The following is a 12,774-nucleotide window of genomic DNA, read 5'->3' as shown; positions in this document are numbered from 1 at the left end:
TTGCAGACTTTGCTCAGTGGCTTCCTTAGCTTCTTTCTAAAAATGTTTCACAAAATGAAGATCAAAGTCTGGGTTAAATTTTGAAAGGTACAGTGACTCATTCTATGTTCAAGTAAGTTGTTGTAAAAGAGAAGTTGCTGTGAGATGCTAAAAACTGGAAAACTCCTGAAACTATAATGTTCATCCTTCCAGAAGAAAAGAGAATTCTTTTTTGCTGAACTGAGGACAAGGTCAGATCCATTTAAGAAAATGGGAGCCAAAAGTACTATGCAATTCTTTTATGTTTCTCAGCTGCTTTTAGAATGGAACTGCTGGGCTTAGTCTTGTATTTGAATTTGGTTTCACAACTGTGAGTTAATTCTTTCAAGCTTCAAGAGAGTATGTTCACTTTGAAACATTAGAAAACATCTCAGTGGTAATGTTCAACCTATCTTTTAATTATGTTTGACCATTCCTAGTTGCTTGCTAAATTGTTCTCTTTGCATTGCCTGGTAGGTAATCGGTTTGCTGCATCATTTGAACTACTGTTTTTTTTTAATCTCTTAGAGAAAGAAAAAAGGAAGTGATTAACCTGCCAGTAAGTCTGAGGAAATTAATCAATAGACTGAAACAAGTGTAAAATATTATATTACTTGAAAATTTTCATTAATTTTTTAATTAGAATTTCAAAGTGAGATAGACTTTGAATTATATGTTGTTGAATGTATTGAAGGTAATTTAAAGTTGCCTTGGTTTGGGTAGAATCCTCATCTACACAGAATGTGAAAGCTCGACAAGTCATATCAAGAATCAGTCGAGAGGAACTGGAAGACAGATTTCTTCGTCTGCGTGATGACCACATCCTACTCAAACAGTATGCCAATAAGCAAGAGGAGAAAATTAAAAGGTATGGGGTTTAATATTTTTATTTTAACTCACAGTATCTTTTTGTCCCTTTAAAGCATCATCAACAAATTAAAAATCAAGCTGATTTCTCTGAGAGCATTTTTTAATACAGTAGCAAAAATGACCCACTGGACATGATTTTTGTATTGATTTCTACAATCTATTGTCTGTAAGTTTGTGAGATGGTTTTTGCAGGGATCCCTATTCGATCTCCCTGTACAGAGGTACACTGCTGTCTCCTACATCAGAGATGATACCTTGGATTCCCAGCTGTGCTGGTGGAATGTTCTGGGAATTGGAGAGCAGGCTGTAGAAGCCTAATGGTTCTTCAGGCTTTTCATTCTAGAATCAGAATGGTCTATCCAGAGAGATTCTGCCCCTTTTCTGTCCCAGTCTGTCTTTCAAGAAGTTGAGTAGCATCTAGCTTTTTATTGCTAAGTTAGCACTAAAATGTCTTTATAATCATCACTCCTTTATTCAGTAGATAGCTGTCACATTATGTCACAGTACTGGCTTGTACTGGGCAGTTAATTTGGATATAGATAAGAAACCCTGGTGGCTCCATAAACCTGGCCCCTGGGTTGACTGACAGGAACCTCAGCCAATTACGTTCCATCCTAAGCTGCAGACATCTCACTGGTCTGGGAGCTTGGGTGGTGTCAAAGATCAGACCAATGAGCTATCCAGACTGGGTTTTTCAAACCCCTTTATAAAGAGGGGCTCGAGGAATAAACGCACTCTTTTGCCACATGGACATCAGGGTGTGTGTTGTCCCTGTTTCTAACCACTGACACCATGAAACATGTGGATATTAAACGTAATAGATAACTTCAGTGAAGAAGTCCCAAACAGCATGGGGAGCACAGTACCCAGTTTACCCATAAATATACAAGCAACTTTTGGCTGATCATTAAACTCAGTATGCTGGGATTTGTGTGCTAATCTTTGCCAGGATTTAGTGTGGCGGCAAACTGATCTGGACTGCAAAGAACTGTTTGTAGTATTACGATATTGCAGAAAGGCTGAACGCAGTGACTCTGTGTTTGCATTGTGCTAATTGTTAACAAAGTCTTTCTGCGTCTAAGCCAGTTTCTGGTGAGGAGCTATCGCTGGCCGGGGGCTATGTACAAATCATGAACAGGACAGGACTGCTAGGAAAGCATCTTGAGCTGTTTTATTTTCCAGCATCAGTCTCATTACATGGTTATGACAATGGGAAGATGCCATTAGCTCACATCCCAGGCAGCAGACCAAGAAGTTAATGTTACAACTTACTTTAAAACTTTTTTGACCAATCACACAAAGCAGAAGCATATTGACAGTGGTTCCATCCAACCGCTATAAGCACACTTACCCTCAGTTAAAACAATGCTGCTTATTTAAAATGGAATACATTTGTAAGCTTTCAAACACAATGCACAGAGCTCCATTATTAAGCTTAGAACTTCCTAATATCTCACTAGATATACTTTGCTGTAGCTTAGGGAGTTATTCTAGACAAGCATTAATACACAGACCATTGTTCTATTTGTCCTTACTTTTCCACTTACATAATTTTTCTGTTGATCAATCTTATGGCTACTGCTTAGCTCTAATCATAGTTCTGCTGTTTCTGATGCCTGCTTTTTGCAGTTTTCCCAAAACCCTCTGATATTATGGATTCTCACAAGGAGCTAATGAATTCATCAAACGGTAGTTGAAAATAGTGCCTATTTCATACTTTAAAGTCCAAAACATTATTTTCTTTTGACTCGGTATTCAGTGAGCCACTGTCCAGTTGACCAGCGTTACGCAATTTCCTTCTTTTCTGTCAGGTTGTTGTCAAATACAAAATTGTAGATGAAATGAATTGTTTTGTTATTTCAAATGGCAGTTCCTATGTTTCTATGCACAGGAAATATCACTCATTATCCACTTACACCAGGTGGGTGTACTCATCATCCACTTAGGTAAAAATACAATGTAAAGGTGTCCTTCCTTTACTAGTCTTAAATGATTAGCCTTAGGAAACTGTTATTCGTCAGTGCTATAAAGCAGATTGCTTCTCAGTGGTAGCAGTTATCTTCAAGGAGTTTGTCCTTGAAGATGGCAACAATAGTTATATGAAAACTTGAAATTTATTATCAAGGTTCTGTGCTGACGTCTCCACAGTGGTTATGTTCCTTTCAACAGAATACTTCTTATGCTGATTTTTCACTTTTTTTTTTTTTTTTTTTTTTTCCAATTGTTTTCCCCAGAATGACCACCAAGTTAATACGGCTCGTTAATGATAAAGGAAAATGTGACCAGGCTGGCTGTGGACCCAAGCGGCTGGGTCAGGCTCTGGAGCTGGAAGAAATGATTGAGCATTTGCGAGAAAAAGTTCGTGAACTTGAGAAACAAAATGAGAGCCTCCGCAACAAACTCATTTCAACTAAACAGCAGCTCCAGATTCAAGGCCATAGGCCTTGTCTGTACAGCTCCATTCAATCTCGTGTGAACACTGGTCTCAAAAAAGAGAGTGAGATTGCTGGCATGCCAGAGCACACCAAGAAGGGTATAATTCACATTTATTAAAACAGCAGACTCTTTGCACTTGAAAGCATGATTCTGAATTTCAAAACATTTTTAGTGCACATCAGAAAAGATGCAGAGCAGTTATTGAAAAATAAAATGCCTGGAAAAAAATAAGGATAGTTTAGCTGTCTGTAAGGTATTAAGAGACGAGAAAATTCTACAAATAACAATTAGAGCTTCCTGTATCTGCTTTTTATTTGGCTGATTTAAAAATACCATGGAAAGCTAATCACGTATGGATGTAGGTACTTGCTTTCTTTGAGTGCAATCATGTAAGAAGTACCTTGAGTTGAACAAAAGTAAACAAAAAAAATCTAGGCATATACACACGTGCGCGCATATCTATATCTGTATCTGTCTATATCTAATCTATATCTGTATTGCAATTACCAGTACCTTAAAATAACATATAAAGATCCAAATTCTAAATAGGTCAAGTTAATGCAGCAAAGTAGGTAAGTTTTTCATGCATTTTGGGAATCTTGGTATCATTGTACCTTAAACCTAAGTGATACAGTTCTGAGGACTGAGGGATGGCTGCCTTAATGCGGTCTTTGAAATGAAATGTATTTGGTCCCACCTCAAAACTTGGTTAATTTCTTCTTGCTAAGAGTATGAGAAAAATATGGAGAAACCATTGCATTTGCTCTTAAAGTAATAATTCTTCCTTAATTAATTTCTCACTTCTTTTCTTCACTGTGGGCTTAGGATGCTTCTAAACAACACAAGGAAATTATCTGCACTGCTACTAAAATACAGTCCTAACAATTGCATATCTGGGTGAATGACACTTGGGATTTTGCAAAGAAAATGCTGAGAAAAAGTGATTACAAGTCCATGTTTCTGTCTAATAATACTGATATTTCTTTTCTTTGAAGACACGATCTCTGTTCTGTTTGAAATGAAAATCTATAAATCTTTCACGACATTTATTTTAACAGTTTGCTTTAACACTGTTTGGCATCGCCCATCCTTCAGATTTTAGAGCAGCTTATGTTGTGCATACTGTGATTTCTATGTGATTTTGATATAAAAATACTTCTTATGACATCTATATAGAAGTTGCAATTATTTGTGCTGTATTAAGATAGTTGGCTGTTAAAAGCTTTCTCATTCAATAAGTCAAAAATTTATCTTTGTTTTTGTATTCAGGAATGAGATTTCAAAGTTTAGAAGTGAGATCGTCTGACCTTGTGCTCCCCAAATATGGACAGAGTCTGCTCGAGGATTCAAGGGCTGAAATCAGAAATTTGTATGATTTTCATATTACTTCTTTTTTTGTTATTATAGTTAGAACTTATGGTTTTCTTGAAGAAAAAAGTATATATTTTAAGAAGTTTTCAGCTCAGAAAATAAAATGGTTGGTTCTGACAATAATAACACTGGTAACAATGCAGAATGTTAAGGAAAACAGGAAATCAGGTATTCAGAATGCAAAATGTAGGTACATAAGAATTTGGCTACAAATTAAAACTGGTCTCCAGTGGTGAGGCTTTTTTGCTAGGATGCAATGCCTGCCTTGTTTGTTATGGGTCAAAGCTGACAAAAGAAGAAAGAACCTTAGCTCCAAAATTTTTACCAACATAAGTCCTAAAATGTGCACCACCATGCAAGTGGTAACTATGTGAATGTGTTTCACTGATGCATTTAAATTTCATTTCTAGAGGCAGACAGATTTTATGGATAAGTACAAAAAGCACAGTATTGGGATATTTACGTAAAATGATTCTGATTCACTTCTGCATTTTGAAGTGTGGTTTGTAATTCATCTGCACATTTCAGTTGAAATTAAAGCTTAGGAAACCCTTACAACATACTTGATGTAGAGATAGCATGAGAAATAGTGAGGTGTTATATAGAAAAGGTAATTAGTATCTAATTTAAAGATATTGAGGTCTGATTAGAATATTTTTCTTCTCTGAATTTTGTTTAGAACCTGGGTTTTTTAAAAGCTGTTGTTTTATTTTCACAGTGATTTACTTAAAACAAATTATGGAGTATCTTCTCTGTAAATGCTAAATTTCCAATTAATGGGCAAGCTAAGTTTATAAATACATGGATTAATGTGCATTCATTTATTTTGTGCTTGAAATTTTATAAATGCAACGCTTAACTGGAATCATAAAAAACAATTGTACAGAAATATTCCTATAAATTACTTTTTAATGCATTTATTGGATACATTCCACTGTTTAAAACACATTTTTTGATTTTATTTTCTTTTTTTTTATTTTTGGGGCGTTTAGATTTTTCCATTTCAGAATAAAAGCTTAAAAATTATGTTCAGTGTTCCATTCATTGAAGATCTAATTTTGTGATAGTTAGTAATGGTGTTTTGCTTTTGAGAAACCATTGGTGCTAAGGGATGAGAAGGAGGATACTTCTAATATAGAGTATAAGAAACCGTGAACAGCGTTTTAGTGAGGTTCTGCTAAGCATTATTTAGTCCACAGAAACATTTGAGAGTTTGTGTTGCACTTTCATAGCAATTTAAACTCATAAGCCTCTCTTGGGAGGTATGTTAATAAGAAATACAGGTTTTGCTGAACACTCAAAAGTTTGTCTTACTTGAGTACTCTTTTTTTTTTCTTTGAAAAAATATATGGCTGGTTTTGGAATGTAGGATGCTTGTACTTGCAGGGAGACTGTCATTGAGTCCCAAAAGAACCAAATTGAGGAACTAGACCGTGCCAGAGAGATCCTTGGGAGTCAGCTAAGAAGGAAAGAAAAGGAAATTGAAGAATCCACCCTACAGCTGAAAGAGCAGGGTACAGCAAGCCAAAGGTATTGTGAAAAATTAAAATCTCTCTGGTGGAAACGTTAGAAGAGTTACATCATAATGTTTGTAAGTAGCTGTGGAAATTACTACTTCAGTAAAGAAATATGAGCCTTATTAATTTTTGTCCAATTGGTGAAACCAAGCCATAAAATGTTTTGCCAAATAGCAATAGATAATTCTAAGCAAGGAAAGTTACAATAATAAGTTACGATGTTTTTTCATAAATAAACAAAAAAGTTCATAATTACCATTTTAGAGAATTCTTTTTCAGCTGATACAGGCTCAGCTGAAGTTCAAGTCATAAAATTTTAATCACCTATTTTTCCTTCACTTTAATTCTTATCAAATTTTAGGTGTAGGTTCATAGTGGACAATTTAATGTTCACTAGTACTCAATAATTTGGAGTCTACAAATAGTAGAAAAATACTGGCTCTGCTGTTGCTGAAAATGTTGAGATAAATGAAAGTCTCTAACACTGTTTTAGTATTAGAGAGCAACATTTCTTTATTCACATACTCAACTGTTTTCCAGATGTCTAAGCTTTGTAGCCCCTTCACTTGCTCCAGCATGGCATTGTGACAATGTGTCCTGCATGTCTAAAATAAACAAATATTGGAAGAGAAATTGCCTTTTCAGATATTGAAAATCTATTCTGATTTTTTCGTAATTTATATTAATAAAAATCCCAACTGGTTTCTCCTCTCATACTTGTAGGAATAATAGGGTTTACATTAGTTCCACCGTTTGAAGTAAGGAAAAACACTTAAGTAATTATCTTTTAAATTTTGAATTATTTTGAACATCCTTTGTAATAAACAGTACAGGTTCAAATTAATCTTAGAATTGTAAGAATATCTGCATAGATAGTAAATTATTTTCATGTAATTAAGACACACTGGCAGCTTGTTTGAATACCAGAGTTAAGATGTTGGAGTCTAAATTGCTATCTCTCCTTTTCTTTGCAGTATTTGATAGGTGGAAACTTCACAAAATGTTGTTCTACTGGCATTGAATATTTTGGATGGTGGGAGAGAGAGAAAGCAATCTCTTTAGGCATAGGATTGTTTTCTTTTTCTGCCATATACAGTTTTATACCATAAAGAAAGATGTGTATGTATTGATTGAAGTTGCTTTGTCATCGAACAGTAAAATGTTTATTTACCTAAACTCTCTAGTGTGAATTATAGAAGAACAAATTAAGTTGGTGTTATACCCTACATTGTCTTTGAAGTATGTGTTTATGATGCATTTGTTTTTAATTTTGAAGGCTAAACATTCAGGACAATGTGGAAATGATCAAGGTCCGTAAACAGCTGGCTGAGAAAAGCAATGCTCTTTCAGCAATGGAAGGAAAACTTCTCCAGCTTGAAGAGGTAATTTCAATTTGATCAGTAACATTCCTATACCCTTATCACATAAGCATGCCAAACAGAAGACAAAATATAGACAGTTCTTAATTCAAAGTCAATTCTGAGTACATTAAATGAACCACATCTTACATTACACTCAAACTACTCCAGATGGAGTCGGGATTTTTAGTCTTAATCTTTCTTTTTTTTCAGCAGAGTCTAGCAGGTCTTAGTGATTTCATCTGCAAAGTCATAACAAGCAGATTATGAAGAATGAACTGAGTTGTCTGGCTATGGAAAGAGATCCCTGATCATTTGAAGAGAGGACTTTGACTTAGATGTACTGATTTACCAGAAAAGAGTACCAAGCCCCTTCCAATTTATTACTCTTTGCTGAAGTTTGGGCGGTTTGTCTCTTCTATTCTGATGTTAGGATTTAACATCTGCTTATATGTTCATGGAAATTATTTTAAAGGGCTACTCTAAGTAATAATTTTCCTTATAAAAAGAGCAATTTTATGAAAATATCTCCAGAACATGCAATTCCATGGTAGATTATCTAAAGGTTTTAATTATACCACTTTCTTTTCTGCTTTTTCCTGTATGTATATGGAAAACTGCATGTGCATACAAAGGTGGTATCATAATACCTTGGAAATGGGAGACTTCCTGTAAGGAGGAATCCTAACTGCAATAGAGCTTTATTATGTATCCAGCCTTAAAAAGTGGAAGCACTGAGTATCCTTAAAAACACCTGTGTGTTACTGGTAGCATGCTAAATAACAGTTGTGCCATTAGATTTTTCTTTGATTCCTTTTTTTGCCCATGTTTTTCTGTTTCTGCATTTCGTTTTGCTTTGCTTCCTTCCCTCTCTTCAGTGTAACTCCTGTATCTTTTCTGGCAAACTGAGAAAAAGTTTAACATGGCTTTTTGTCTTCTTTCTCTTTAAGAAATCTAAACTAGAGAGAGTTTCATTCTAGAATTTAGAGTTAAATTCTCTCTATTTATAACTATGAATAACTTTCATAGTTATAAAAATAGCTATAAAAATAACTATAAAAATAAAGTTATAAAAATAGCTATAAAAATAACTCTATCTGTTTTTTGTTAGACTGACTGCTAATATTGTGTATTCTCTGTGATTTTTTTCTTCCTGAGAAATGAATATGAAAAGCTGAAGATAAGTTGGTGACTGATTTTTCATTGGTTTTTTTGTTCATTTCCAGTCTGTTCAGACTGAATGTGAACGTAAATGATTTTTACAGGATTAACATTTAGCGTCTCCATTTAACTACTTTTTAGGAATGCTGTATGGAAAAAAATGAAGCTAACTTCTTTCTGTCTAAAAGCATTAAACATTAACTATATTCACATATGTATTTGGCATAAATAATCATCCAGTCATTTTATGAAACGGGAGATTGGGTTTTCAACTATTTTGTCTCAAAACGTAATTTGAATGTGATTTACATGTGAATTTTTAATGAATGAGGCCTAATTACCAGATTGTAGGCAGTATAATATTAACTAATATTCTGGAATATTCTAATATTAACTAATCATTCCAGAATAACTAATATTAATAACTAATATTCCAGAATATTAGTTAATATTATACTGCCTAATATTCTGTCGGCATCCTTAATTTAATTTTAAAATTGGTTAAATGTCCCACCAAAGTAAATGAAAATATGATGGAAATTAGAAGTCCCTTATTAAAGTTCTTCTATTTGGGAAATAGAGCTGAATGCATGAGGGTTGCAAAAGAATCATATAGCTACAATTGTGTGTATATGTGTATCTATAAGTATAAAGACTTATATGTGTGTGTGTGTATATATGTATATATAAATATAAGGGTTAAGAGAGCTGTGGCAAGCTCTATGATTAACATAGGTGTGGATGACATTGATTTCTGCTTGCTGCTGTAGTGGTTTTTGGTTAGCATGTCCAACCACTGTAACCACTGCAAAATCTTCTAATTGCTTTACAGATTTATTTCTTTGTCATTTTCATAATATCAAACTGAGGGTTTGATATTCATGAGGGCAACCAGGTCGCCTTCTGATGGCCATGGGAAGTGAAAGTTACTTTTAGTTACTTAGTTCAAGAATGTGTCCTGCTGATCACATTGAGAACATCTACTCAATAGCACCTTGAGAGCCCTGTGTTGAAATACACAGTATGGGAACATTCTACAAGGTCTGATTTTGATATTCCTTCTTTCCTTTCCACAGAACCTAAAGAACTTAAAGACAAACCATGATGCATTATTAGCAAAAGGTGATGAAATGAATGTTCAGCTTAAAGAGGAGCGGTTAAAGTGCTTTCACCTTCAGAAAGAATTGCAGACAGTAACTATTTCAAACAGAAGAACAGAAGAGGTGAGATTGTGTTCAAGAGATCTTGAATCTGCTTGAAGTACGTATAGATAAGGGAAGAGTTAATGATGGGATACCTTTTAATTGTGAAAATGTGAATAGATGTTTCAAACACATTTACAAGACTGACATGGTGATATATATATATACTAGTGATATATATACTTTTATCCCATTAAAAAGAAAAAGACAGTGGCTGCTGCTTGTATTTGATAGAATATCAACCATACTTGATCCCTGTGCCGCATAGTCACTGCACCAGTGTTTATATTTGAGGTTAAAGCATAGGATTCCATGTCAATTCTGATACTGAACAAGTGGTTTGTTAACTGAAAGAAAATTATACTTAATTTATTGATAATAGTTTTTTAGTATTCTTTCAACCTGATTTAATTCCAGTACACTATAGTGTTATATCTGATTTAGCAGTTCAAATCATTTACTTCTGTTTCTTTGTCTAGAGGCTCTCAGACTGGTGTCATCCACACTTAGGGCTAAAAATCAAGTAGTTTATTTCTCATTCTCTTCAATGCATGAGGAGTAAGAGTCTGCAGTCTTACATGTTTTTCTGTTACGTTTTGTAGTAAATTTAGTTTTACCAGCTGGTTTACCTATTTTAAATGTATTTTGCATGAACCAAGTTTACCAAGAAGTAACTCAGAGATACTTCCTCCAAACCTTTAAAACTATTGTAATGCATGAAGTTATCTTCTTATTATCTCATAGCTTTAAAGTTATGTCTTGCTTTAGTGAACGTTTTGAAAACAAGAATGTGTTGTTTATCATGTCAGTAATACACTTAAGACTTTTAGATTTTTATATTATTTTGCCTGTATACCCTGAGATTGGCTCTTTTGGTTGGAGCAGGGTGCTAATACTGCCAAGGTTGTGGTTTTCATCCCCAAATGGGTCATTCACTTTAAAGTTGGACTTGATGATCCTTGCATGCCTTCCAACACAGAATATTCTATGATGCTGATTTTGTATAAAAAGAACAAATAATAGCTTGACAATGCCTACAAGTAATTAACTATCTGTCTTCGCACATTCACTGTAATTTGCTTTTGTGCTGTACATCAAATAAAACTTCCTTCTTCATTTTAGTTACAGGAAAGAATAAATGATCTAGAAAAAGAGAATGAACTCTTGAAGGAAAACTATGATAAGCTGCATAACAGGTAAATTATAGATTCTGTATATAAAAAATTAGGTTTCTGTCCTGTTGAATAGGTCTTCATACAGCACTAAGTGCTGGAATGTGCCTATTGAGTGTTTGTGCACACATGTAAATATGTTTGTGTTCCAGTTTATCATATCAGTAAGTGTATATGGAAACATTCATGGTACTCTGCCTGTATTTCATCTGCCCTGTTTAAATGGACCAACTTGTTCTAATACTCTTAAAACAATAAGACACTACTTTTAAAAATATAATTCAAAATATGTAGGAGTCACTTTATTTTGAACGTAAATGAAAGAATTTTTAGTTGAATTTCACATTATTTTCTTCAGAGTTATTGTTGAAAGAAGGATACTTCTAGGTAGATATATATTAATTTGGATTTGTTTAGGGATTGTTTCTTAGGGTTTTTTTTTTTAACAAAGAGGTGTTTGAATTTTTGTCAATGGGATAAAAGTTCTTCCAGCACTTCACAGTGAACTTATATAAAGTCTGATATTTGACAGCTTTTCCACTAATTATTTTTGAGGTGTGGTTTGTTTCTTTTGTAATAGCTATCATTTTACTTCTACCGATACAGAAATATGTAATTGTAGCTAATTGCCTCAAGCATGTGAAAGAAAAAAATTACCTTCAAATGAGCTTTTCTTTTATTTTGAAACACTGATTTTATTGCTCTAAAGAGGGTTAGATAATAAGACACGTGTCTTAGAGTTAATAATTGCCTGGGAAAGTACGTAAAAAGCTTAACATATTTTCTTGTATTGAAATTATTTCTCCTCTTAAAGTGTTTGGCTTGTCAGTGTGATGTCTGTCAAAAAAATACCAATGACTAAACACAATATAAGTGATATCAATTTTTGTTTATAAATTTCTTACAATATTTCTTATACTTCCTGTACTGTTTGTGGTGAAATTAAAAATTATAGAAGTGAAAAATGGTGAGTACAAATAACTTAAAGCAGTTTTTTACTTATGTAACAGCTGTATTATCACGATACTCAGAGTTTTGTATAGGGACAGTTGATCAGTTGTCTGTCACTTAAGTTCATTGTTGTAGATTTCTACAAAATTTGATCATGTTATAAATATTTCTGATTATGATTTCTTTCTCTCTTTTATCATTATGCAGAAAAGTAACACTTAGTAAAAAATCAATTTATGATATTTCTGTTCTACTTAAATCATAGAGAATTTATGTTTAAATAAATTTAAATATGCTTCTGTTACTATGTAGTAACCTACAAGACAGCTGTTCTTTTATCTAAAATGATCTGTCTTTTCATATAGTCCCATTTAAACGTTGATTCATGTTTCATCATTCCATATTGTGGTTTTACTCCAGCCAGCCACCAAGCTCCTCACAGTCCTTGCTCACTTCCCCACCAGTGGACTGGGGAGAGAATTTAAAGAGTAAAAGCTAGAAAAACTGTGCAGTGAGATAAAGGCAATTTAATGTGGAAAGCAGAAGCTGTGCACACAAGGACAGCAAAACAAGGAAGGGAAAGCAGAAGCTGTGCACACAAGGAAAGCAAAACAAGGAATTCATTCCTGGCTTTCCAGGGGCAGGCAGGTGTTCCACACCTTCAGGGCCCCATTACACGTTATGTTGACTTGGGAGGGCAAACACCATCACTCCAAAT

At 34.0% G+C, this 12,774-nt stretch overlaps 1 protein-coding gene across 7 annotated transcripts in view; it reads left to right on the top strand.

Moving 5' to 3' along the window:
* The window catches only part of RPGRIP1L (RPGRIP1 like), a 45,106-nt gene that overhangs the window by 4,166 nt on the left and 28,166 nt on the right, over positions 1 to 12,774 (top strand). For 5 of the 7 annotated variants that reach the window (XM_018914125.3, XM_018914122.3, XM_018914131.3 and 2 more), the window contains exons 3-9: positions 742 to 886; positions 3,123 to 3,421; positions 4,594 to 4,693; positions 6,082 to 6,225; positions 7,489 to 7,594; positions 9,808 to 9,954; positions 11,056 to 11,129. In XM_018914125.3, coding sequence (XP_018769670.1) covers positions 742 to 886; positions 3,123 to 3,421; positions 4,594 to 4,693; positions 6,082 to 6,225; positions 7,489 to 7,594; positions 9,808 to 9,954; positions 11,056 to 11,129 — 1,015 coding nt within the window. Of the gene's footprint in view, positions 1 to 712; positions 887 to 3,122; positions 3,422 to 4,593; positions 4,694 to 6,081; positions 6,226 to 7,488; positions 7,595 to 9,807; positions 9,992 to 11,055; positions 11,130 to 12,774 lie in introns of all 7 variants that reach the window. The other 2 variants (XR_007777595.1, XM_050974400.1) reach the window with 2 other exon arrangements.

The sequence above is a fragment of the Serinus canaria genome, chromosome 4A, assembly GCF_022539315.1.
Source record: "Serinus canaria isolate serCan28SL12 chromosome 4A, serCan2020, whole genome shotgun sequence".
Lineage (NCBI taxonomy): Eukaryota > Metazoa > Chordata > Aves > Passeriformes > Fringillidae > Serinus > Serinus canaria.
The sequence above is the reverse complement of the archived record's forward strand: the minus strand, read 5'-3'. Positions and strand labels throughout refer to the sequence as shown.